Raw genomic sequence first — 27,358 nt, forward strand, 5'->3', positions numbered from 1 at the left:
GTGGCATTCTGAACAGGATCACATTACAGTCAAAAGAGTAGCTTGTGTAAAACTCCTCATAGCATTGCAAAACTTTCTGGAGAATGTGGGGGAATATATGTATACACACACACACACACTTATAACTCATTTCATGTAAAATAGAAAGCCATCATTACTTTTAAGAAATTGCATTCTTGTGATGTGATTTCTGACCTATGGAAATAAATTCTTTTAAAACAGGGTCTTCCTGGTCCACAAGGTCCAATTGGTCCTCCTGGTGAAAAAGTAAGTTAATCTGTTGTTCTAGTAATATCTGGTAAACAAGCTTGAGTTGTCAGCCTTAGGCAGGTGTAAGGCTTTTGTTCTATTTTTGATAAGATATCTAGATGGCTCAGCACATAAAGAATTAATCTGGAGTTAAATCATGAAAGTAGAACGTGAACAGAAGTCATTCTTATGTCTCTGAACTGTAAGTGATAAAATTTCACAGAATTTCTATTTGGATAGCTTCCAAATGTGACATTCTCAGCTATATTATTAATTTCAGAAATGTGCTGATATGAGTGAATGTTTTCTCTCTTCTTTCTGTCCTCCTTTTATTTCTCATTATTTAAAAAATGCAATTAGCTTTGCTTGTGACAAAGGGTTTCTAGCAAGGTCTAATTAAGAGAAAATTGTGACTTTGTCATTGCCACCATATCTCTCATGTATAAATGGCAAATGATGTTCTTGCTAATAACTCAATGTCTGGATCAAAACAAGAATAAATCTTTAATTAAAGAGATGTATTGTCCCCTATCTCTGCCAGATTTCCTAAGTAATATTTCCTGACCGCTATGGTTACAGAACATTGTTAACTAGTTTTTATTAATGTACTTATCCTCCTTATTTTTGTTGGTTTCCATGAATCTGTGATTTTTAAAAAAATTAATAGCTTTATTGGTGTTAATTTCACATCATAAAAATTTACTTATGTTAAGTGTAATGATTTTTACTAAATTTACAGAGTTGTGCCACAATCAGTATATATTTCAACTGTCACACATTAACTTTGGTTAATTTAACCATAATCTTAGATGGTATTTCATGGAATTGCTTGAGACTAAATATGAATACTATATATATAAATACATATTATATATTTTATATTGCTTAACATAGTGCCTAGAAACAATAAATTTTAAGTATTTCATTAAAAACTTAAAAATATGACATTCATTCATTTAACTTAATTCCTGTTCCTATAGGGAAATTGTTTATTGGTATGCAAAAAATGAACCTAATTCGAAGTTAAATGAAACATTTCAGACTACTAAGCAGGATGAAAACTAGAATGTTTTACATGTGCTAACTTTGGTTTTATTTATCTTTAGATACCATTTCTTCAATATAATATTTTAAGAAGTATTTAGATGTTTATTGCTTATAGATAAAAGCCAGTGACTCAAGAATTTTATTAGCAGTATATTCCTATGTGCCAAGTCCAACTTTTTATTGTTTTCAATTTTTAACCTGAAATATTCTTTTCCTCTATTTGATTAGGGACCACAAGGAAAACCAGGGCTTGCGGGACTTCCTGGTGCTGATGGACCTCCTGTAAGTGATCGTTACCTGATCATTAAAATTTCTACATATTATTTTGAAAAATATATTTCACATGTATTTTAGGAGTGATTGTATTAATTCAGTAATAAAAGCAAATTGAGCTCATAATTCAACATTGATCTCTCTAAAAATGCCTTTTCATCATGTCACTTCCATATTGCAGAATATTTAAGGAGCTCCCAATGGTCTTTGGACCACTCTAGGCCAGAAGCTCATTTTTTCATACCACTCACTTTTCTCTTTGCATGCTCTACATTTTCCATCACTATACTTTTTATGTCTTTTTCTTTTCATAGAAAACACTTTTCCATTCTCCCTTTTCAAAGAATGTATTTCTTGAGAGTCGTGAAATTTCATAAATTTTTTCAGACATCCTACTTGAAAATTCCTCTGCCTTAGGGATTTCCTACTTTTCTAGAAACACAGCAGTGCTTATTATATCTTATTGCATAGTAATAAATAATGAAATTATGTAATCTCCACAGTTATTTTAAAACATTTGTTATTTATGTTTCTTTTTTTCTCTTCAAACTTTTTACTCAGATCTAGGATATAAAAATTTTCATTCTGTCTCTACTTATTTTCATTGAATATAGTTGTATTGGAGCAATACATTTTTATTTACTGATTCTTGATGGCCTGATTGGTATTTATGATGTTGCTGTATTTTAAACTATCCCATTCACATGTCTTAGTTGCCTTTTGAAGTTGCATGTATGATTATTTGATCAATATGCAAAATAGAAGTTAGAGTGAAACATCTTTATGTAAGACTAATTATGACTGGGGTTGCATTGTTGGTAAAAAACATGTATGTTCTCCATGCTTTTCCCAATCTCTTTAAATACGCTATGTAGTTGAAACATATCTATCCAATATAAGCTTATGTTTCCTTCCAAATGCCACAGTTTCTATTTAAAACCATACAAACTGATACAGAATGTTTTGAAATATTGAGTAAAACCTCAACAGACTGAAAACAGGAGAACAATTTCATAATATAAACTACTGTTAATATTGTACCTCAATACTTTATATTTTTGATGAATGTAGGGTCACCCTGGAAAAGAAGGCCAGTCTGGAGAAAAGGGTTCTCTGGTATGTTACAAAGTATCCATTTAAATGTTCTGTCATCTTATCTCCTAGAGAAAATGCCTTATTTTGATAATTTCTGTGATATATATGTATTTATTCTTCTACAGTCATTTAGATATTTGATTAGTAGAAAATAAGTACCTGAGAGTAGTTGTACTCTACCTGTACTATGGCTTTACTTTCAAAAGAATTTTTGCTAAGATTTAGATATAAATCATGTTTCTATAATTACTTTTTATTTAGGGTATAAAAAAGGTTTTAGATAACTTTTAATTTTGTACTAGCAATTTGACAAATTAGACTAGCATTTAATTTCATTTTTTAAAAAATATTATCATGATCAGGAATAAATCAGCATTCTGCATATATAGTATATGTGGAATAAATGATCACAAATAATAATAAAGATCTTGGATAAGAACTACTGAATACCATTAAAGTGTTTGTCATTTGAATTCCGTCTGTGCATATTACTTTATGATAACTTTTTATATAAGGGAAGATTAATTTGTAAGAACAGTATTATCAAAATATCTAAATAAAATATCAAAATAAAAATGTATTCAATGCTAATACTATTTTGGATTACAGTAGCAGGGGTAAGATCATGTTTATTTAGAGGTGCTACTTTTGGATTCTTTAAAATAGTCATCATTACTAACTATTATCTATTATACAATATTGTACATTATGAAATTAAATACTATATATTATTTACTCTAGGTAGATGAATGAAATGGAGCTAGCTGTGGAAAATATATAATTTGATCACATTTTTAATGATATGAATGCTACATTTTATACCAGTTTTTGGTTAGAAATTATCATTTTGGTTAATCTACAATTATTATAGACATTGAGGCTATTAGATGGTTTCAGGCTTAGAAAATCAGTTATTAATTATATAATTATATTGTTTCACATAGTCATAATACTTTTCTTATTTTTAGCTTGAATACATAATGTAATAAATTTGGAATAGGTAGGGTTCTTCACATGATTTGATCATTAAATCTGATTTTAGAAACAAATGATAAACTGCCCAAGTGTGGAGTTCCCATGTGCACAGCAGAAACGAATCCAACTAGGAACCATGAGTTGCAGGTTCAATCCCTGGGCTCACTCAATGGGTTAAGGATCCGGCGTTGCTGTGAACTGTGTTGTAGGTTCCAGACACGGCTTGGATCTGGCATTGCTGTGGCTGTATCTCCGATTGTACCCCTAGCCTGGGACCCTCCATATGCCATGGGTGCAGCCCTAAAAAGAAAAAAAAAAGAAAAGAAAAAAGAAATCTTTACCAAAAGAAGAAAAATATTATAGCCTCATATATTACTTGGTAAAATTATAAGGTGTGAATGAGGGATACTTCTAGTGCATTATGTATTATGCATTATGTATTTAAATTGCAGTGGGTCTTTTTCAGGGTCCTCCTGGCCCACAAGGTCCTATTGGCTACCCTGGTCCCCGAGGAGTAAAGGTAAATGTTAGTTTGTTTTTTCCTCCATTATTTAATTTCAATGTAAAAAGACATAGTCATTTAATTCTTCTACTTTATTCCATAGGGAGCAGATGGTGTCAGAGGTCTCAAGGGCTCTAAAGGTGAAAAGGTAAAATATAATTTATTTAGGTGATTTTAATTGTATGTATTTATTACATAAAACATTTTAAATGTATTCAACAGGTATTCTGTTTCCCAAAAATATTGAGTGATTACTTTTATACTGGACAATGAAAGTCTGATTTTGTACTCTGTATCCTGGAAACTTATAAAAAGTCATATCTGGGAGTAAGGACTAAATTATAGAAAAAAAGCAAAGTTATGTTACAGTTAGAATCAGTCCTGTATCCCTATTTTTTTTTCTTACGTGTTTAACTTTTGTAAATTATAAGGTTGGCCTTATGATTGGAGGTGTTATGATTGAATTGGATCCAATTATGTCCATGACAAAGGAATGTTTATACCATTTTTTTCTCCACTGAAATACCCAAATATAAATTGAAATGAAGGGCCCAAAATGAAACTGAGAGGTACTGTGAATCAGTTGGGGGAAGAGGAAGTCTTCATATGTGCCACTGAATGCGCAGCAAAGCTTTTCATGAGAAGGAAATAAACCAGATATGGAGTTTCCATTGTGGCTCCATGGTAACGAACTGACTGGTATCCATGAGGATTTGGGTTGGGTCCCTGGCCTTGCTCAGTGGGTAAGGAACTGGCGTTGCTATGAGCTGTGGTGTAGGTCTCAGATGTGAGATGTGGCTTGGATCTGTCACTGATGTGGCTGCGGCTGTGGCGTAGGCTGGCAACTGCAGCTCCGATTCTACCCCAACTCTGGGAACTTCCATGTGCTGCAATTGCGTCCTCCCAAAAAAAGCAAGAACAAACAAACAAACAAAAACACAGGTAAAGGTGAGTGAAAGAATGTAGACTCTAAAATAAAGAGCATTTATAGTTGAATTTTATGAAGAAAACAAAATGGATATTTTTTTCATGTAAATGTTTTATGTAAATGTAGAGTTCCCAAATCCTTCCATGATCATCATGTTGAAATGACGTTACTCAGAATCAGTTTCTCAGAATCAGTATTGGATTAATTCTCACTGTATGAAATTAAAAATAAAAATAAGGTTAAGTATAAAATGTTAGTAGGTAAGGTGAGAAATATACGAAATAACAAATCTTGATTTCAAGGATAACTCTTTATTCCTTTAGTCATAATATTATCAAATGCATCTTGAGTGGATTTGCTATTAGTGAGAAATAGATAATAAGAAGAGATAGACTTATCATATACATTTTATTTTATTTTTTGAACAAATAAAATAGATAACATACTGAGGCATTGTGAAAGTATAGTCAGTTCTATTGTGTGAAAAATGTCATTCATTTTAAATTAACAGCTACTTTGTTTTGAATCCCAGTTCATCTTGATCATCACAAATGAACAAGGTGTATTGTCTCCCTGAGCTGGCAATGGAGCATAGTGATGGTTTAGACAGTGTTGAACTTGTAATTCTTTGCAGGATGTTTATGCAAAAAAATATTGTTTCATTTTGGAATTTGAAATCTCAGTTTTTATTGGTGATGCATTTAAGTATCAATTCAAGTTGCTTCTGTGGAATTAATGCCAACCTAGTATTTGTAGGGAAGGCAGTGTTTAAAGGAAAGACATTTAATTGAGATGGGAGATTTGTAAACTTTTTGGAAAGAGGGGTAGTGGCAATAGATGATTAATTAGGTGAGGAGAAACCCACTTCAGAGAAAAATAAATGTGTATTATTTATATGCAGGAAAGTGATTTGAGATTATTGCTTGAGTGTCATATGGTCTCAGAAGAAATAAGTAAATATGTAGAGAAAGAATTAAATTTTAAATTGAGAGTTATAAGTTCTTAGTTCTGATTTTAGTGCTCATAGTATAACTAGACATGTAAATTTAGATCATTTACTTTCCGTAAGCCTTAGTTTAAGTCTGTAAAATGGGAATATTATCCTAAAAAACCTCTAAGGTATTTTTCAACTATACCTTTAATTGCATACCATATATTAATCTATTGAGATAACCTAGATTTAGAGAAATGTTATATAAATTTTAATAGAAGCTTTTTATAATAAGAATTTTTCCTATTTTCAAACTCTGTAAAGAACCATTAAATTATAATTAGTTTCAATGTACATTATTTATTTTGTTTTTCTGAATATATAACTTAACTGATGATTTATCTCATAAGAGATGAAGAGGGAGTTGAAACTGTTTTCTATTTACAAATAACAATATTAACTCAAGGTGAAATAGTGCATAGTGCCCTAACTAGAATAAAGTTCGCCATCGTTGAGTCCCAGATTTGTTCCTTAGTATGTAAGAAACCTAGCCTAATTAACCAGGTGGCGCAGGTGAATTCCTTCTTTACACATTACCTGAAATCTGTTTCCTTTTTAAAAATTATTAATTCGGACCCGATAATGTAGGACTCCAAAATCTAATAGCTTAAAGGTGTTATTTGTTTAAAATATGCCACTTCTTATTAGGATTTACTTAATAGCTTGAGTCATCTAGTTTATTTTTTTTAATTGTGAATGTATTGAAAACCAAGTTTTTACAGAAACAGAATCTAGACCAATATGTACTCTCTTAAAAAAAAAAAATCTTTCCCTGAAAAAAGTCATAGAAACTGTTTGATTTTAGACATAGGGTGATGTATTTTTTAAAGTAAACTTGGCAACTGTGTAATTACCCTTCTCTTTAGGGTAGTCAATAGGAAGTTAAGCGATCATTTTCATCTCTTAAGCCTCTGCTGTTGCCCAGATGCATTCAGTACAGAGAGGATCCTAATTCCACAAGGCTACTTTATGACCAGAAAGTTAAAATGTTATACTTTTGTCTTAAAAGAAACTTTTGGACCTGTCAGAATTCTTAGGTTTAGGTAGGATGTAAGATTGGATTCCTTTTCCAGGTCAAGATCTCATATATCCGTAACGACCTGCTATTTTCTGAACTTTAGCATACTTTACCAAACTCACAATGAGGCGTGGATGCTTCTAAATGCACATTTAGTAAATGTTTATTACATATCTTGATCATCGAGCGTCAAAATGCCATAGGCACTAGAGAGCCAGAGGTTAGTTAGACATGATTCTTGACTTTGACCCTTTAGTAGAAAGAGACCCATCATCTCTTTCTACTAAGGGCAGGATGTTATAATAATAAATGTTCAGTGGGGGCACACAAAACAAAGAGGTTAATTTTAAGGAGGGAATATCGAGGTCATGGAAAACTTCATAGAAAAGTCACAAACCAAGTTCTGAAAGAAGAGTAAAGTACCGCCAGGTAGACAGTGAATGTAAAGGATTTGCAGTTGTGTGTGTATGTGTAAATGGTTAACCGATGCAAGAAGTAAAAATGGAAGTATATCCCAGTGCTTTGGATGGGAGTAGAGGGGAGGTTTAAGACCAAAGATAAGAGTACAGAGGTGAACAAGGGCTAGATCACTGTGAGGAGAGAAGGGAAATTGGCAGCTTATATTCAGCATTAGCACATTGGAACCATTGAGGCATTTTAAAGGAATATTGATGTGATCAGTTTTGTGTTTTGTGGAGGTCATTTTGGCAGTAGGATGTGGGTGTATAGTGCCAGTCTTCCTAGCACTGTGCTCATATTTGACCTGACATGTCTTTTTTTTCCAAACTCTGCAAGTCCAATCAATAATTAAGATACCGACTGCGCCCTCACATCTTCTGCAAATTCACTCCTTGCTTCTCCGCAGCCATGACCAGCATCAGCACAGTACATCGTCATCATCCTCATGCTCATGTTTTTCTTTTCTAAACACCTTTCCTACTCCACCTGTACTAAAATCAATGCAAATGTTCTACCTTCAGTAGAATATTTATTGGTAAAACAGCATCTTCAAAGTGCTCCACAGTCCTCTGAACAGAGTAATTCTCAGTTAATGCTGCTGAACACATGAATGATTATTCCTTAGGAATTTAAAATTTTTCTTAAAATTAAGAGATAGTAAAGTTGTTCATGAAGCTTAGTTCTTAAAAGTCTAGTTATAGTGAGAATGACAGGAAATGTTGCCATAGTCAAAATTTCTCCTCTCTTTGCTAAAGGATGTGCAGTTTTCAGCATCACTGGTTGGTGTCTGTGATGTGACATTGAGCAATCTCTCTTTTTACATAAAGGCTATCAATTTGCTTATGCTTCACATGAAGAGAGACTGTAACAGAGAAAACAAGTTGAGCCAGAAGACATTTACCTAAAGCACATGAGACAAAAATGCATGATATAAAAATCTTAGGTATATATTGGTAAATTAAGGATAAAGACATTTTTTTTGGTAGCCCAGAGTTCTTGAAATCCAAAGGTAATTTAATTACTTAAATTTTTACTTTTTGTTTGTTCAAAGTAGGATACATGGTGTTATAAGAACGTGGTTATTTCCCCCATAAGATAGAGAAGATTTAATGGACACATTTGTGAAAAGTCTTCTAGTAGCTTAGAGGCATTAAGTATGGGAAATTGGGAGAATACTGGAGATGAAGGGTTAAAGTAGGGAAGAGGAGGTTTCACAATTAAGATTCACATTTCTCAGGACGATTTTCCCTAATTATCAGTATTCATATTTCATATAACCATAATTAGATTCATCCAAACAATTGATTAAAATTTATTATTTACATTTTTTAGGGTGAAGATGGTTTTCCAGGATTCAAAGGCGACATGGGTCTCAAAGGTGACAGAGTAAGTAAAATGAAAATTTGTACTCGTACATACATTAACATATGTGTGTGTGTTTATTCTTATAATTAAATGTTGTGATCAGGATAAATAAAAATGTTTGTACTGTCTGAGGCATTTTTCATGTCCATTTTTATATGATTAGGATTTTAATTTTTGTGGAGGTAATATAGTATCAGTTTTTTAGATATTATTTTAACCTCTATGTGTCCCATAGCATATTTATACATACATAGTTACATATATATTATATATATTCATATGTATAGTGCTTTTGTTTATAGACATTGTCTAAAACAATCAAATGCTGAATATAATTACTTCAATAGGTTTTTTTTCTGCGTATTGTCCGCATATAGTGAACTTTGCTGCCTAGAAACTATATTTGCAACTGTCATGAATTTTAATTACATAGTTTTGAATTTTTTAGTGTAAAAATAGTACACTGTTTTTCTGTTAACAAGTATCTTGAAAACAAAATTGTGTCACCTAAAGTAAACTAAATGTTTTTAGTTGGGAAGATTTATTTTATAACTAGCATAATAGTATCTAATAAATTTAAGCAAAAATGCATGTTATAGAATATTTATTTTCCTAAAAGGCATATAAAGCCTGTGTCCAGGATGGGGGTAATAACTTAATAATTCCAGCATTTAATATCTTAAGTGTGAAATACAAGTCTAAAATTTTTCTTGTGTTCCAAACATTGATTTCCAAAGGTGCTATGATGTGGGAGGAGAAATTCTTTTTCCTCCTATCCTGATAGGTTCTCAGGCTGAAGTCCTGTAAAATTAGACTGATGCAAGACAAATGAACAAAAGAAAAGCAAACAGACACTTGCTGGCATATGTGTCATGAACACATATGGAAGCACTCAGTGATGAGTTACTCAAAGGAGTGGTTAGAACTGGGGCAGAGGAACAAATACATTTTGAGCAGGATAAGAACGTCAAGTTTCCAGTGCTGTAAATTGTGGGAAGGCAGATGTATGGGAAAGTAATGGTAGATAAAGGTTAGTTGTAAAGTTTGTTGTATAGATTCCTTTGGTGCCTGCTTCTGGCTCTGGACTATTAGGAGTCTAGTTTCTCTAGTGATTAATTTTTGTCCTTTCTGGTAGAGAGGGGGAGAAAAGACACCTTTGTAAATATGTGTCCTGCTTTTAAGCAAGTGTGGGATGGGTAGAAATTTTTTTTTTTTCTATCTGCTTCTATTTAGTTGCCTTCAGTTCAAAACACTTCTTATGCCAAAGTGGCATATTTGGGGATAACATATTCTACCACCTTACACTATCTGGTCTTGATTCTTACTTTTTCTCTCTTTCTGCAAGAGAGTGTATTAAAATTAATTTAATGTGCTATACAGTAGCATTAGGCTTCTGTAGGTTTTCAAATGTGAGACTGTATTTAGTTGTTTATTTATTAATGGAAAGATTGATGAAGTCACAACATTTTCAGGCCTCTGTGTCATATATGATACATGAGTAAACAAACCAAGGGTTGAATACAACTTTTTGATGAACTATAATCTCTGACCTTCAATCTCTAAGACACTTTCAATTACAATGGTGCTGTTACTCTGTGTTACAGGGGGAAGTTGGTCAAGTAGGTCCAAGAGGAGAAGATGGGCCTGAAGGGCCCAAAGGTCGAGCAGGTCCAACTGGAGACCCGGGTCCTTCTGGTCAAGCAGGAGAAAAGGTTAGTGAACAACTTTAAATTCGCAGGTTCTCTTGCACATAATGCTTCATTATCATTTTAGAGTGTTTTTAATTACTCAAGATGTAAATCTAGAGGCTTTTATTAAATTTTAAGCATATACTATTTAGAGTATAATTATGAGATGGTCACTTTTTTTTTTCTTGTTTGGCCTCGGCTGCACCATATGGAGGTTCCCAAGCCAGGGTAGAATCTCAGCTGCATCTGTGACCTACACCACAGCTGTGGCAATGCTAGATCCTTAACCCATGTGTTAGGTTGGAGAACCAATGCTGTCAGGAGATAAACCAGATCCTTAACCTGCTGTACCAACCACAGCAGGAACTCTGAGACAGGCACATTTATCCTCTTTTACTCTTCCTTATTTTATAGTTTCTTCTGTTCCTCTTGCCTATGCAGAATCAGCCACTGTTAAAGTTGTTCTATATTAGAAGTTGAGCATTTGAGGGAGTTCCTTGGTGGCCTCCCAGTTAAGTACTCGGCATTGTCAACTACTGTGCTTCAGGTTTAATCGCCACCCCGGGAATTTCCACATGCCATGGGCATAGCCAAAAACTTAAAACAAAATTTTTAACCAAAAAAAAAAAAAATAGGGAGTTCTCATCATGACTCAGTGGTAACAAACCTGACTAGTACCCATGAGGACGTACGTGGGTTCCATCCCTGGCCTCACTCAGTGGGTTAAAGATCTGGCGTTGCCATGAGCTGTGGTGTAGGTCACAGATGTGGCTCGGATTCCGTGTTGCTGTGTCTGTGGTATAGGCTAGCAGCTGCACTCCGATTTGACCCCTAGCCTGGGAACTTCCATATGCTGCATGTGTAGCCCTAAAAAAGCAAAAAATAAATAAATGAATAAAAATTAAAAAATAAAGGAGCAGACAATTCATTTAAAAAGTTGAGAGTTTGAGTGTGATTAATGAAGGATGAAAGAATCAATGAAGACTGTCTACTTATTGTTTTGGAACAAGTAGTATCATCTTTGGCCGTCAAACCAAAACACCCATTTTTCACTCTCTCCACTTAAATATATATTTTTACAGGATGAGTGTTTTAAAAAAAATACTAATGCTTAGTAGAACTTCAAGAAGTTTTACGTTTAATCTGAGGTTAACTCAGGCATTACTATGCTTTTAAATACCCCCTGATACTATTACTATTCATTGTTTAACAGCTGCCTGGCTATATGCATTATGTCAGAAAATATTTGCAATTGTTACATTTACATGCAAATTGTAATATTAAGCAACATTAAAATTATGCCTTCATAGAATATTTAGTGTATTGTGAACATTTTATAATGAGTCTGAAGTTAAATTAAGAAAAAACTAGAGGAGCTCCCATTGTGGCACAGTGGAAATGAATCCGACTAGGAACCATGAGGTTGTGGGTTCGATCCCTGGCCGTGCTCAGTGTGTTGAGAATCTGGTGTTGCCATGAGCTATGGTGTAGGTCGAAGACGTGCATCGGATCTTGTGTTGCTATGGCTGTGATGTAGGCTGGCAGCTACAGCTGTGATTAGCCCCCTAGCCCGGGAACTTCCATACCTCTATATGCTGCAGGTAGGGCCCTAAAAAGACAAAAGACAGAAAAATAAAAGTTAAAAAAAGGAGTTCCCATTGTGGCTCAGTGGTGAACGAATCCGACTAGGAAGCATGAGGTTGCGGGTTGGATCCCTGGCCTTGCTCAGTGGGTTAAGGATCCGGCGTTGCTTGCCGTGAGCTGTGGTGTAGGTTGCAGACATGGCTCGGATCCTGTGTTGCTATGGCTCTGGTGTAGGCTGGCAGCTACAGCACCGATTCGACCCCTAGCTTGGGAACCTCCATATGACATGGGAGTGGCCCTAGAAAAGGCAAAAAGACAAAAAAATAAAGTAAAAAAAAAAGCAGAAAAAACTAGAAATAGCTATGACAAGTGTTATCTGATTAGGTACACTAAAGGAAAATATACATAATAATTATCTCTTGGTGCTATAAATCAATTTCCTTTTTTATATGTGTGTCTATTCTCCAATTTTTTATATTCTATAAAATATTGAAATTCTGTGCTATTTAAGAAAATTATCATCTCTGCCCCTTATCATCCTGTCCCAGAAGGAAAATATATAAAGATTATATAAGGGATTATGACCAGAGAAATAAGAAATCATTTTCTCAGGAGTTCCGTTTGTGGTTCAGTGGTTATGAACCTGACTAGTATCCATGAGGATGCAGGTTCTATACAGACCTCACTCAGTGAGTTAAGGATCCAGCATTGCATAAACTGTGGTCTAGGTCCCAGAAGGATCCTGTGTTACTGTGGTGTAGGCCGGCAGCTGTAACTCCGATTTGACCCCTAGTCTGGGACCTTCTATATGCCCCTGGTGTGGCACTAAAAAACAAACAAAAAAGAAAACAAACAAAAAAGAAAACAAACAGAAAGGAATCATTTTCTCATGTCATTATGACTTATGAAATGTAGCCATTCTTCTACTGTTTCACACTCCTAGTTGCTATTTGTGAACTGATGAGTGTGCCTTTGGTCAGGGAAGGACAGGATAGGGTTGGAGGGACAAGGGCTGACAAGGCCTGTGACCCTTCCACGTAAAGTGCTCACTTCCCAATGGCTTAAGGCTGTTCTAGGACTTTCCCCTTTTCTCAACCCTACTGTATTTTTTGTAAATGATTCACAAACTATGCTGAGGCACTTTACCCTGCAATTCTTAATTTTTAACATTTCACCACTGTTTTTCCTTTCATTGAGCTGCCTATCACCGTACTGAAAATACAAACAAATTTTCTCTCTGGATTTATTTTTAAAGGACTCTAAAATGAATGAATTTACATGCTAATGTAGTAATTAACATAGACTACAAAAGTTTTGTGATGATAATTAGGGAATTTCATTAACCTTGAAATCAGTGGCATAAAACAAGGTATGATAAGTTAATGTATCCAAGGGGACATTATTATAAGTATGCTTCTTAAGGCTTGTTGGAATATGTTACATCTAAAGACTGCTTACCTATGCAGTGTTGATCTTGAATCAGACAACTCTTTAGTTCAATCAATAATAACAAGGTCTTAAACTATATTCCTGATTTCTCCCCTTGCTTCGTCCAGTAAAATATTAATTTTTGTACATAAAGTCCTGACACCTTTTAACTTTATATATCACAATTTTGGATTTGCTTTTGGTTCTATTCTTATTTTGTTTAAGTGTACAGAGGAAATGCTACTACTTGTTTGCTAATGTTTAAGACTTTGATAAATAACATTTTAGATGTGAAATGAGCATTCATATGTTCTTAAGGGAAATGAAATCACAGTAAAATTCCACAAACATATTTTATTCATTTACTTTAATTTAATTTTCTTTCTACTAATATTTTTAAATTAATGTTTTTTTTAGGGGGCCAATTTTGGAAGTGATGCATTTTAAACCTCTTAGTATTTGTTATAAATCTTTGGACTTTGTTAGAATTTACCATTTGTTGTAGCACTTTCAGATTGAGAGGTAATCTAATTGCACAGGAACAGAATAGTTGCACATTCAAATTTTCGTCTGTAGAAATGAACACTGCACAAAATCATCATTATTTAGTTATATCTCTCAACATTTGGTATTAGTTATGCTAGATTTATTCAGATGTTTGAATTAAAAAAAAACTTTCCTCAAATTAGTTTTGAATTTCTTAATATGGTTATTTAAACTTTCCCAATAAAGTTTGCTTTACATTTACAGTGAGAAATTAAATAATTTATCAAAAAACATTAACTTTATTTGGAATGATAAGATCTACATATAGTGCTACCTCCACTAACTTTAAATAGTATTTAATGTTGATAAAACCTAGCTGATTTCTTAGCTGATTTCTTTAGTTCACAAAGAATCCTTTACTTTCTTGTCCCCAAAGAAAGAAAGCTCCATCCCTTAGACAACAGGTTAAGTTAGCGAACATTAAAGCATTAGCAACATTTTTTTTCTCTATTAAAGTTAAGAAATATAATGAAAGTATGGTAAGAACTTATATATCTTCCTTTCAAGTGTGCCAATATGTGGTTCTAACTTGTAGGAAAATGACTGAAGTCATCATTTAAACTTAATTCTACCTAGAATTGACAATGATTTTTTTTTTTTTTTAAACTTTAGGGGAAACTTGGTGTTCCAGGATTACCAGGATATCCGGGAAGACAAGGTCCAAAGGTAAAATGATTAGCTTGATTTTTATTGTTTATGAATCAGCATTTTGTAGCTATACTTAAAATAATCACCTACCACCTACGTTTACCTTTTGGTTTGTAATATAGAGATGATGAATCCTTAAAATGTAATCTTACAAGGGGAAGGCAGAGGTTATGAGGGCACCTGGAGGTCAGGGTGTCAGAGAGCCTAGGTGATTATGGATTGGAGTATTTTAGAGAATAAGCATGAAAGGAAGGCATGGCCAGCCACTTCCTTGGAACTGAAATAAGACTATTCTAAGGCAGCATATTAATATATCTAGACATCTTAAATAGATGACAGGTGATGGAAAATAGTTTTTTATTTCATTTCTAATACCCTAAAGGTTTGAATTACCACTTGATTTTTCTTTCATCCTCTTCGCAGAATTTGTTTCCTAGGGCTACTGTAACAAATCGTTGCAAACCTGGTGACATAAACAATGGAAATTTACTTACAGTTCTGGAAGCTAGAAGTCTAAAACCAAAGGGTCAGCAGGCCCATGCTCCCTCCAAAAGGCCTAGGAGAGAATGTGTCCTTGCCTCTTTTAGCTTCTGGTGGCCCCAGGGACTCTCTGGCTTGTGTGCTATCTCTCTTCACCTGGCCTTTTTTTCCATGTCTGTATCTTTTCTTCTTCTTAAAAGATACTTGTCGTTGCATTTAAAGACCACCTGGATAATTCAGGATGATCTCTTTTCAAGAACCTTGATTTAATTACATCTACAAAGACCTCTATTTCCAAATAAACTAACAGTCACAGATTTCAGAACATTTGAATATTAGATGTATTTGGGGGGGGCACCATTCAACCCACCACATTCAATGCACTCAAATTCTTTTTTTGACTATTGGAAATATACCTGATTTTAAAAATACACGTTTACCTAGGTGTACTAATTTTCCTTGAGCTAATTATAAAAATTTGTTAAGGTTTCATTTGATGCATTGACTAGTTACGTTAAGTGGTTAAATGATTTAATATATAAATTTTGGTTATTCATATTAAGGTAGTTTGCACATGAGATTATCTATCTACCATCTCTCTCTCTATTATCTACCTATATATTTATCATCTGTTTTTCCCTGTTTGATCCATATCCATTCAGACTTAACAGGTTTAGTATATAAGGATAAATCCTGATTGTATAATAATCTGCAAACATATATTTATTAAAAAGTTTCACAGATAATCAGCAGAAGACAAAAATATCCTTCCTCCTGACAAATGTGAACTGTACTTATGTGTGACTCATCATGTGATAACTGGCCATGTCCTATAATTTCTCATTAAATTTATAAAATACATTTCCTTGTGTAGTAGGAGGTAATTGAACCCTTTTAAAATAAGATTCATTTAGTCTCTAATTTAAAAATAATGCAAATATCATATATCTGTTTCTGGCTACAGTTAAATTACACTGATTAGTAATTTTTACCTTTTAAATATTGTCTCTAATATACTGTCCTGTTACCTAATTACCTTCCTTTCCAATGTCAAGCATTTTCACAAGTACTTTGAGTAAAAGGAGATAGTCACTGCCTAATGTAGAACTTTACACTGTTCCCAGATTAGTTGGTAAATTTTGTGTCTGATCACTAAATTGAATTTCAATTGTGGTGCTGTTTTGACTTAAAAACAGAAAACTTTTACATGTTACATGAATGAGTATGTTTTTTATTATGAGTTTATTTGATGTTCTTATCTTTTTCTGTTTTTCCTAAGCCAATTCTCTGTTCAATATTCCTTGAGGGTTTTTTTTTTTTTTTTTAATTAACAAAATGGACCAGAATGACTAGAGAGAAATATTTCTTCCTAAAGGAATCAAACATCTTATTTTTACCCTTCAACCTAATTGTCTGAAATTTTGGTCTTTATTTTTTTATATGACTTTTCTTCATGGCTTTTCCTTTATGATCAAAACCATTTACATTTCTCAGTTCTAAAACAAAAAATGATGGGCACATCAAAGATCAAAGATAGCTTCACATTTTTTTCCTATAAGGAATCCAATGAATTTTGAATAGATTTAAGTCTTCATTGTACTAGAAAAGAAATTTGGTTGCTAGCCCCTTTCAAACAATTTAAGGACTATAGTTAGACAATATAATTTATCCAATATCTACTAGCAATATAAACCATAATGAGTATTTAAAAGATGTGCTGATGTGTGTACTTTACAATAATAGCTTTTTCAAAAAGTAAAATCTATTTTAAAGTAGGATTAATTTATATTAAAAACAGCATTTAAAACAATTTTTAACATTTCAGTTCTCCAAAAGAACCAACTTCACCATTAACATTTGACTCTTTTGCCTTTTGTTGGCTATTTATTTTTTCTGTTTAAAAGAAGATAATATATTTTCATGGAAATTATATATTTTGGTGACAATCTTCATGTGAGAAAAAAAGAATAGGCCCATATATCACAAACTGTTTCATAGGTGGATTGGATGTTTTTGTCTGTTTGCTATAAATTTCTTAGAGTAGAAACTATGTAAGAAAATAAATTTATTAAGCATGAAATTAATGCATAAGAGCAATTTGTTTGAATAGAGTCTAAAAATGTTTTTCTGTTCTATTGAAGACAGATGAATATTTGTCCCAAATTAAATTTGATGGAAGTGAATTACTTCCATACTAGATTATACTCACTTGTCAGGTTCCTAGAGTGGTCACGGAGTAATACTCTACCTGATAGAACTATCTGATTCTCTGTAAAGAAAGAGAAAAAAGACTTTGAAAGCCCTTCAAAAAAATGTAGTTTGCAGACATTTTTTCCTCCCTTATGTGAGTATTACATGTCCTAACAATTGTCCTCAGGTTGATCACACAGTGGTCTCTATAGGCATGGATTAGAAGATACTGCTAAGTAGATCATTAAAAAAAGCTTAGCAGCACTTACTCAGTTTGTCCATCAGTTCCTATGAGGCTTCTCATGCAATTTTCCTGACTTGTGAAAAAAATATAAATTGATGACCATTCATTCTGCGTGTATCACCCAGATAAATTGTTAAAAATGCAGATTCTTGTCACCTATTTCCAAAGAGTCTGTCTCAGTATGTTGTGGGATTTGGTAGTCCATATTTTTAGTGGTCACTGCAGGTTATTCTGATACAAGGGAGCCATTTCTCACTTGGAGAAGCATTACTTTAGGGATAGTGCAGTCCAAATGAGTGTATTCAGAAAAAGACTCACAGACCTAGAAAACAAATTTATGGTTACCAAAGGGAAAGGAGAGAGGAAGAAATTAGGAGTTTGGGATTAATGGATACACACTATTTTATATATATAATAGATAAACAACAAAGACCTACTGTATGGCACAAGGAACTATATTCAATATCTTGTGATAACCTATATTTGAAAAGGATATGAAAAAATATACTTTGTATATGTATGTATAACTGATTCACTTTGCTGTACACCTAAACAATTACGACCTTGTAAAAAAAAAGAGCAAGAAATATATTCAAGTCAAAGAAGGCTTTGTTACATCTTTCTCAGTGCACAGGGAAGTGTGTAAAATCTTCATGACTGTAACTCTTCATTAGACATGTTACACATTATTGCATTTAATCCATACACTCATCCGAAGAGGAAAAGTGAGTGTTTGGAAGCTCCCCCAGCACCTCCTGGGGTCTTGTAGTTAGTGGAGCAAGGATTGAATCCTAATCTGTCCTATTTCATCATACAATGATGAAGGAAATCAATCACAGTCATATTCAGAGAAATCTCTCAGAAAATGAAAATCTGGATATATGAGCAAGGGGGAATTATATTCTATTTGTAAAATGTAGCTGTTTGTGGACTCAATTATGTAATGCTTTTACTATACTTATTACATCTTTAATCATTATTTATTTTTATCTATCATTGTCATTTTTTATACTTTGCCTTCCTTTACTCCAATTAACTATAAATTTCAAAGTATCTATAAGATGCAGATAACTATTCTTATTTTGCAGAAGAAAAAACCATGCTCAGAGTGGATGAGTAATGAACTAATCCAGCTTACTTAGGTGAATGCATGAAAAACATGTCTTGAATTTATGTCTTTGGAATTCCAAAAAGAGATGGACTATCTGGCTTAGACTCTCAGCTAAATCTAACTAGCTTACAGAGAAGCTGGAAAATTTTTAATCTTTATGATTTGATCCATTTCTAAAGTATAAAAATAAGCAACTAAGAAGTGATACATATATAAGAATACAATAATGTTAATTAGGGAAAAACATATTAAGAATATAATAATGTTAATTAAGGAAGATTCATATTAAGTATTCATGTTAACATGAAATTCATATTTAATATTTTATAATTCATGCTTATGGAAAATAAAACTTTTCTTCAGAGTTGAAGCAAATATGTAGAATTATAAGTCAAAATTTATTTTATATGAAATGTCTTTAATTGCTATTTTCCAATGTGAGAAATGGTAACATTTGATGATTTTCTTAAAGTTAAAAACTAAAATATTTTATCAATTCATGCCTTCAATGCTTCCAGGATTTCAGATGTCACTGTAAGTTCATTTTAAAACACATGCATGGAGGTTGTATGGTAGCTCAAAATTATATATATATTTATTTTATTTTATTTTATTTTGTGTCTTTTTGCCTTTTTTTTATAATTTATTTTTTTGCCCACTGTACAGCAAGGGGATCAAGTTATCCTTACATGTATACATTTTTTTCTCCCACCCTTTGTTCTGTTGCAATATGAGTATCTAGACATGGTTCTCAATGCTACCCAGTAGGATCTCCTTGTAAATCTATTCTAAGTTGTGTCTGATAAGCAGATTTGAATACCACCAGCTTGTGAGAACCACTGTGTTCCAAAAGACTTTCAGCTTGTGGCTAAAAATGTTAGTTACTAGAGTCATCACTTATTATTTTTATTTTTGTAGGGTTCCACTGGATTTCCTGGGTTTCCAGGTGCCAATGGAGAGAAAGGTGCACGGGTATGGTATAAAAGCATATTGTTCAGGACTGTCTAATCTAAATGTTCTGCACCTACACTTTACTGTGATACAGTGAGTACTGAAACTGGGTGACCTGTCTTTGGCAGGGTGTGGCTGGCAAACCAGGCCCCCGGGGTCAGCGTGGTCCAACGGTGAGTGCCTTGCTTTCAAACAATGCTTTTCATTTTGTATTTTCATGTTTCAAAATAATTTTCTTCAGAAATAAAAACCGATGCTCTACCTGTGGACCTGCTTGGAACTAGACCAATTTCATCTTTGCTCTCATATACAGGGTCCTCGAGGTTCAAGAGGTGCGAGAGGTCCCACTGGGAAACCTGGTCCAAAGGTACCATCAGCACTTGTTCCATTCGGGCTTCGCTGTAAGTTCCTCTTCCGGAGGATGGATGCTACTGGAAGGAATCAAAACTGATTTTTCTTTTCTGTTTGTTTTTTGTTGTTGTTGTTGTTGTCGTCGTCGCCAGGGCACTTCAGGCGGTGATGGCCCTCCTGGCCCTCCTGGTGAAAGAGTAAGTATGATACAGTCACATCACATAAAGTAAGGGTTAGTATTTTGCAAGTGCCTTGATTTCTGGGAAAAGTTGCATGTGTCTAGAGTCATCCACAAAATCTAGTCAGAGTTTAAAAATTCCTGTTCTTTAATTTTCTTCTCTGAAAAAGACCTAATTGGTTATGTGCTACTAATTTTATTATGAAATGAGAGAATTCATATATGTGATTGGCCTGTAATGTCAGTTCTTAAGCCAAAATACTTTTTTTTTTTCATTTAAATCCACATATAATACCTAAGCCTTCTCCTCCACTCCTCTTGTTTTCCATACTGATAACTCACTTCATCCATGCAGATGGTGGCAGCATTATGCTGGTAAAGTGCAAGCTACTGGTAGCCATTAAGTCATAATCGATCTACATTCAAATCAAGATAAAACATCTATTCCAGTAAATAGAAAAACTATTTAGTAAATTGATTTTCAATTGATATAAACTAAAGCTAAATACACATGCATAAGCATGCCCTTTGTTTGATTTTTTTTTTTTTTTGGCAAAATATAGCATTTTTGTAGCCAGATTTTTTTGAAAGCTGTCCTCTGAAAGAATTTTAAGTATTAATTCTGTGTTACTATCAAGGACATTACATATTACTTAATATTCTATAATTTTAATATTATGTAGACATATTAGACTATTTTGTATATTATTTTTTGAAATTTGTAATATATATTTCACCAAAAGGAAAACAGGTTTTTTGGGGGGTTTTTTTGTTGTTGGTTTAGGGCTGCACCTGCAGCATATGGATGTTCCCAAGCTATAGGTCTAATCAGAGCTGTAGCTGCCAGCCGACGCTATAGCCACAGCAATGCAGGATCCGAGCCGAGCTGAGTCTGAGACCTACACCACAACTCATGGCATCGCTGGACCCTTAATCCACTGAGTGAGCGAGGCCAGGGATTGAACTTGAACCCTCATGGTTCCTAGTCAGATTCATTTCCCCTGTGCAATGATGGGAACTCCCAGAAAAGAGATAAACATATAACTTAAAACTGAGAATAAGTAAATTTTTTTTGGAATAAATTTTCTATTTTTTATTTTTATTTTTTATTTTTTTATATTTTTTTTTGTCTTTTTGCTGTTTTTTGGGCCGCTCCCGCGGCATATGGAGGTTCCCAGGCTAGGGGTCAAATCAGAGCTGTAGCCTCTGGCTTATGCCAGAGCCACAGCAACGTGGGATCCAAGCCGTGTCTGCAACCTACACCACAGCTCACGGCAACGCCGGATCATAACCCACTGAGCAAGGGCAGGGACTGAACCCGCAACCTCATGGTTCCTAGTCGGATTCATTAACCACTGCGCCACAACGGGAACTCCATGGAATAAATTTTCTATTTGTGACAAATGTCAGCAGATAAAACTCAAGAATAAACATTTAATTACAGTGGTTTCAAGGCTTTGGTTCAAATTTAATTAACTTAAACTTTCTAATAAATGTTTCTCACTGTTGATGAGTTATTCCCAAATTAAGCTCATCCTATACATTTTGATTTTGTAAATAATACATACTTTTGAAATATTTTATGACCAAAGTCATCTTAATAAGAAGATACAGCTAAGTTAATTAAAATGAATCATTAAAGGGACTAGAACCATTTAACAAATCATAGTGCAACTAGGAGTTTTGTCTTTAAAGCACAAACTATTCTCTTTTACATGTTTGCTTATATATTCCAAAATTTCATGATCAACTGTAAATCATGTAGAGTATGTCTACATGATTAATACAAAGAAAATGTGTCTACATGTCACATTATTTTCTCTGGAGAAGTGATTTCTAAATATTTCTTTTTCTTAAGGAAATTTAAATTCGAAATCAAATTTTATATGAAAGAAGCAAAACTTTAGAAAACAAATGACATTTTTAAGAAATTAGTATACCACAACTTTCTACATAGCCTAAAGAAATACTATTTTTATAATTTTATAATTCTGGATTTAAAATGTTTTGTTTATAGTTTTCTTATTATTATGATAGAAATTTGAAAATGATAGTTTTATATTTTAATGAGAGTACCTAAATTTTTAAGTCCCAAAGATTTGCCAAGCTAATGAGATATGGATCTTTTAATGATATTTCTAAATTTGAAGTTCCTTTTTAATTTTAAGATAAGATGCTGGTAATAGCATAATTCATGCTGATTTCTGAATGAGCATTCGCTAAAGAATAGTAATGAGATTTCCTGTGGGAAGGCTAAATTGATAAATTGCAAAGAGTAAATTCTATTCAAGATCAAATTTAGTAAACTTTATTTTTTATTTAACTATAAATAAATCCTACTCTAATTTTATTAAGAAATTTTATTTATATTATCTTCCATTTTATATATATTCCTTTTAGAAATCTAATTCCCATGCTCTGGTCATATAAAGGATTATCATTTACAATGTTTTTCTCCCATTAATGTAGTTATAAAAGAGTCTATGCATTTTTAAAATATGACTGCTAAATAATATGGTTAAATAAGCATCAAGTAAAGAGTAATATTATAAATGTATATTTGAATTGAATGTTAATGAGAATAATTATATAATAAAGTTCTTTTCACCTTATCTTCAAAAGGAGTGTATGCTTAAGTAAAATGAGCTAGTGACAGCCTCAAAAATAAATGCATTTTAAATACAGAGATTAGTTAGAAGTATCCTCTGTGGCCTATTTGAAATAGTCACTTATTTTTTTCTTTAAATTTTGTGTGACAAGGGTCAGAACATTTATAGAATAGAATTTAAAAATAATTTTTCTTTTTGGCGGCTCTGGAATTGAAATATCCTCCATTTATGGACGTTGGTCATTGTTAACACTGGATATAATCAGTGTTAAAAACAGACTGTCTGGAGTTCTCTTCATGGAGCAGCGGTTAACAAACCCGACTAGGATCCATGAGGACGCGTGTTCAATCCTTGGTTTTGATCAGTGGCTTTAGGATCCAGTGTTGCAGTGAGCTGTGGTGTAGGTTGTAAATGCAAAAATGTGTAGGTTGTAAATGTCCTAGAGATAGAAAAAAGGCTATCTCTAGGACATCTTGTTACATCTATGCTCTATTCACTTTTAATATGAATCCTCAACATTTGCAGTGTTCTTGAGCTAAGACCTTTGAGGTAATGCTCAAGTTTGAGTGTCGAAGTGTGTGGAAATCCATCATTTTTGCTTCCAGATTAGCACAGATTATCCTTTTGTATTGCCATCCTGGTATTATGGTAAACAAGCTGTGCTCTATGTTGAGTTTTATCTGTAGAAATAAACTGCAGAGTATGAAGATATACCTTTTAAGGTATATTCTTAAATTCTCCCACTGCTTTTGCTTCTCAGGGTCCTCAAGGACCTCAAGGCCCGGTTGGATTCCCTGGACCAAAAGGCCCTCCTGTAAGTGACATAGTTTTCCTTTCTCCTTCTATTATTTATAATGTTTCCAAATATTTCAGTCACAGTTTATATATCAAATAATTTTATAATTAGAAATCTATTATATGTATATAGATTATTATAATGTATATAGAATAATTTTAGATACAAATATTGATAAAAATTCCTATAAAAACAAAATTGTGCTTTCTAACACCAAAAATATGTTTTCAACTTCTGAAATTTATCAAGTTTTCTGAATATAATTTAAATATATCTGATTAAATATACTTTCAAAATACATCAAAACTAGAACAATGTGAATATTATTCTCAACTCCTCTTCTACTGTAATAAATGTTATTGATGGTATTAAAAATCATTACTGAATCTTAAATATTTGGTGTACCAATTTCTTTTTCATATTCCATGATCCAATGTATCCTTCTTCAAAATGTCACTTCCTAAATACCCTCCAACATTCTGATATACTTATGTCTCATTAAGATCTATTTATTTGTATTCACTATTTTTGCCTCTATAATATGCTCTTCTAAGAAAATGTAATGATAATCCTTCCTGAATCATATCTCTTTTATAAAATTTGTTTAGAACAATGCTCTTGAATATCTTCATCATATGTTTTCACAAAGTTAATGGTAATCTTTTAATTTCATACTTAAATATTCATGGGAATATAGGACATGCTCAGTGCTCACTTTTCTTTCTCTATTTTGGCAACACATTCAGTTGTGCATAAGAGCTGGAATCAACTTTGTCTTGTTCCATTTTGGCTGCTATAACAAAAATACACAGATTATGTAGGTTATAAACAGTAGAATTTGTTTCTTAGGGTTCTGAAAGCTGGAAGTCCCTGATTAGGTAGGGTTAGGATTTCAACATACAAATTTTGAAAGGACACAAACTTTCAAACCCTAACACCCACTTATCCAAGGAAGCTGTTGTCAAAGTGTGGTCCCTGGACCAGAACAGCAGCAGTTTGTGTTGCTAGAAATGCAACGTCTTGTCTCCGCCTCAGTCACCTAATCAGAACCCTAGGAGAGGGGCCCAGTCTGTGTCTTAACAAACTCTCCAGGTCATTTTTATGCATCCTAATGTTTGCTAACAATTGCTGTAGTTCTGAGTAGACAGTGCTATTCAAACTTTAATGACATGCAAATCATGTTGGTATCATGTTAATATAGTAGATTTTGATTCAGTAGGTCTGGGGTGGATCTTGTCCTGGCAAAAGTCTAGATGAGGCTAACGCTGCTGCTCAGTGGGCCATACTTTAAATAGCAAAGTTAAAAAATACTTTGGCTGAGAATAATATCAACATAGTTTGAGTATGATTTACTCTGTAGGAAACTAAATTTTCAGTCCCTGATTTGAGAACCAAATGTTTTTTCAATGTAATATACAAATAACTAATTCCTAGTAAATGATAACTCGCAGTTTTGCTCATAGCCTGGATATTTTTGTTTATAGCACACTGATATAGATTTTGGCTGAATATTTTAAACTGATTTTGAACTGAATCTTTTTGACAAAACCACAACCACATGCACTTGTATAAGTGAGGTTTATTTTTCATATGCTGATATTTCAAAAATTGTACATCCCAAATTTCTAATTTCTAATAATTATATATAAAAATACTTATAGTTAACCAAATACAGTCCAATAACGATCTTGCATAAAGGAAATTCAGAAGATTCTAAATTAAGATTTTACAAGTTTAAAACATATTGAAAGGAATTCCTGATGTGGCTCAGTGGGTTACAAACCTGACTGGTATCCGTGAGGATGCACCTTCAATCCCTGACCTTGCTCAGTGGGTTAAGGCTCTGGCATTGCCATGAGCTGCGGTGTAGGTCGCAGACCCAGCCCGGATCCTGCGTGGCTGTGCTGTGGCATAGGCCGCAGCTCTGATTCAACCCCAAGCCTGGGAACTTTGATATATGTTGCAGGTGTGGCCCTTAAAAAAAGGCAAAAAAGAAAAAAGAAAAGAAAACGTGTTGAAAATCATATATAAATAAATAAATATGTCCTCCAATATTATTTACTGAGTTTGAATAAACCCCTGTTTTTCAGATTACATTCTTTTCTTGGCTTTTTTTTTTTTTTTGGTCTTTTTAGGGCCGCACCCATGGCATATAAAAGTTCCCAGGCTAGGGCTCAAATCAGAGCTATAGCCTCTGGCTTATACCACAGTCACAGCAATGTGGGATCTGAGCCACATCTGTATCCTACACTACAGCTCATGGCAACACTGGATTTTTAACCAACTGAGTGAGACCACGGATTGGGCCTGCATCCTCATGGGTACTAGTCAGGGGTGTTTCTGCTCAGCCTTGATGGGAACTCCTTGGATTACATTCAAATGTGACTTTAGCTCACATATTTGAAAAATGAATTATTTATTATGAAATACTTAAATGTTGAAAAAATCGCTTTTTGCAATAATTTTAGACACTGCGTTTAATATTTTATCACTTGCTTTATTGCTGCAAACATATCAAGAAAGGTTGCTATCTGTATTATAGTGTTATAAAAAGATTAATACAAATAACTAGTATTAAACAGAGGATAATATGGATACTACTTGCATGTGATGTTTTTCACCCATTATTTCTGTTTTGTTCCAAATGTAGTATTAAGTCATGCAAAGTTGCATATACAGAGAAATGAACATACTGTTGCAAAAAAATGATTGTGCACATAAGATTCTTTCAGTATTTTATATTTTGAAACTATGTGCATAGATCATTATTTGGCAACATAAAATCCAGTGATATGTATAACTTGAACAATATCATATCATTTATATTTGTACAAATTGTTAAGAAGTTTCCCTCATGTAGTATAATTTTATTGTCAAAGAAAGCCATTTTTCCTGAGACTCTTTCAGTCCATTCCCTCATGTATCTTTCAACAAGTTGTGAGCCATTGATCATGCATGCATTTTGTCTCTAAGTATTAGAAGTGTAATAAATGCTTACATTTGAGAAGCATGCAGTATGGTTGGAGAGACAAGACACTGTTAAGGAACATTGCTTTCACTGCTAAACAAAATGATTTTTATACTCTATTTCTCTGACAAGTGAAACATTACAGCGTGAAATAAAAGTATCTATCGTTTTTCTGGCATGTAGTTTTATAACATACAGGAAAGAACTCTCTTCATTTTTTTGACATTTTTTTTTTGACATTTAGAAAGGGGGATTCAGGCAGATAGAACCAAGCTCCTTTTCCTGCAAATTAATTGATCCATTTTCATTATAACCTGGGAATGTATAATCATAAGTATACATTCATAGATATATACACACATGTGAAAGTAAGTGAAAAAAATATATATACATATTCACAAACACATGTGGAGTATGGATTAAGCACTTGGAATGTTCACATTTCGAGTCTATTAATGATAGTGTCAGCATATAGTTACCCAATTTAAGAAAAATTAACTTAGGTGGTTAAGATTTATAACATGCCTACTATCAGATACATTCTATTTATAGAGAAGTCAAATCTAGTGCCAATGTAAAGTGAAAAAAATGTAAATGTTTGTGTCTTTGCACAAATTACTTTGCTGTATATTCACACCCCCATTTAGATGAATTTGTTGTCACTGCCCTTTACTAACAACATCA

At 33.2% G+C, this 27,358-nt stretch overlaps 1 protein-coding gene across 1 annotated transcript in view; it reads left to right on the forward strand.

Annotated features, from left to right (window-relative positions):
• The window catches only part of COL11A1 (collagen type XI alpha 1 chain), a 202,896-nt gene that overhangs the window by 90,879 nt on the left and 84,659 nt on the right, over positions 1–27,358 (forward strand). The window contains exons 24-36 of the mRNA XM_047785169.1: positions 223–267; positions 1,525–1,578; positions 2,641–2,685; positions 4,106–4,159; positions 4,245–4,289; positions 8,870–8,923; positions 10,507–10,614; positions 14,761–14,814; positions 19,740–19,793; positions 19,901–19,945; positions 20,086–20,139; positions 20,276–20,320; positions 23,671–23,724. Of these exons, the coding sequence (XP_047641125.1) occupies positions 223–267; positions 1,525–1,578; positions 2,641–2,685; positions 4,106–4,159; positions 4,245–4,289; positions 8,870–8,923; positions 10,507–10,614; positions 14,761–14,814; positions 19,740–19,793; positions 19,901–19,945; positions 20,086–20,139; positions 20,276–20,320; positions 23,671–23,724 (711 nt within the window). The remainder of the gene's footprint in view (positions 1–222; positions 268–1,524; positions 1,579–2,640; positions 2,686–4,105; positions 4,160–4,244; positions 4,290–8,869; positions 8,924–10,506; positions 10,615–14,760; positions 14,815–19,739; positions 19,794–19,900; positions 19,946–20,085; positions 20,140–20,275; positions 20,321–23,670; positions 23,725–27,358) is intronic.

Source organism: Phacochoerus africanus, chromosome 6, assembly GCF_016906955.1.
Source record: "Phacochoerus africanus isolate WHEZ1 chromosome 6, ROS_Pafr_v1, whole genome shotgun sequence".
Taxonomy (NCBI): domain Eukaryota; kingdom Metazoa; phylum Chordata; class Mammalia; order Artiodactyla; family Suidae; genus Phacochoerus; species Phacochoerus africanus.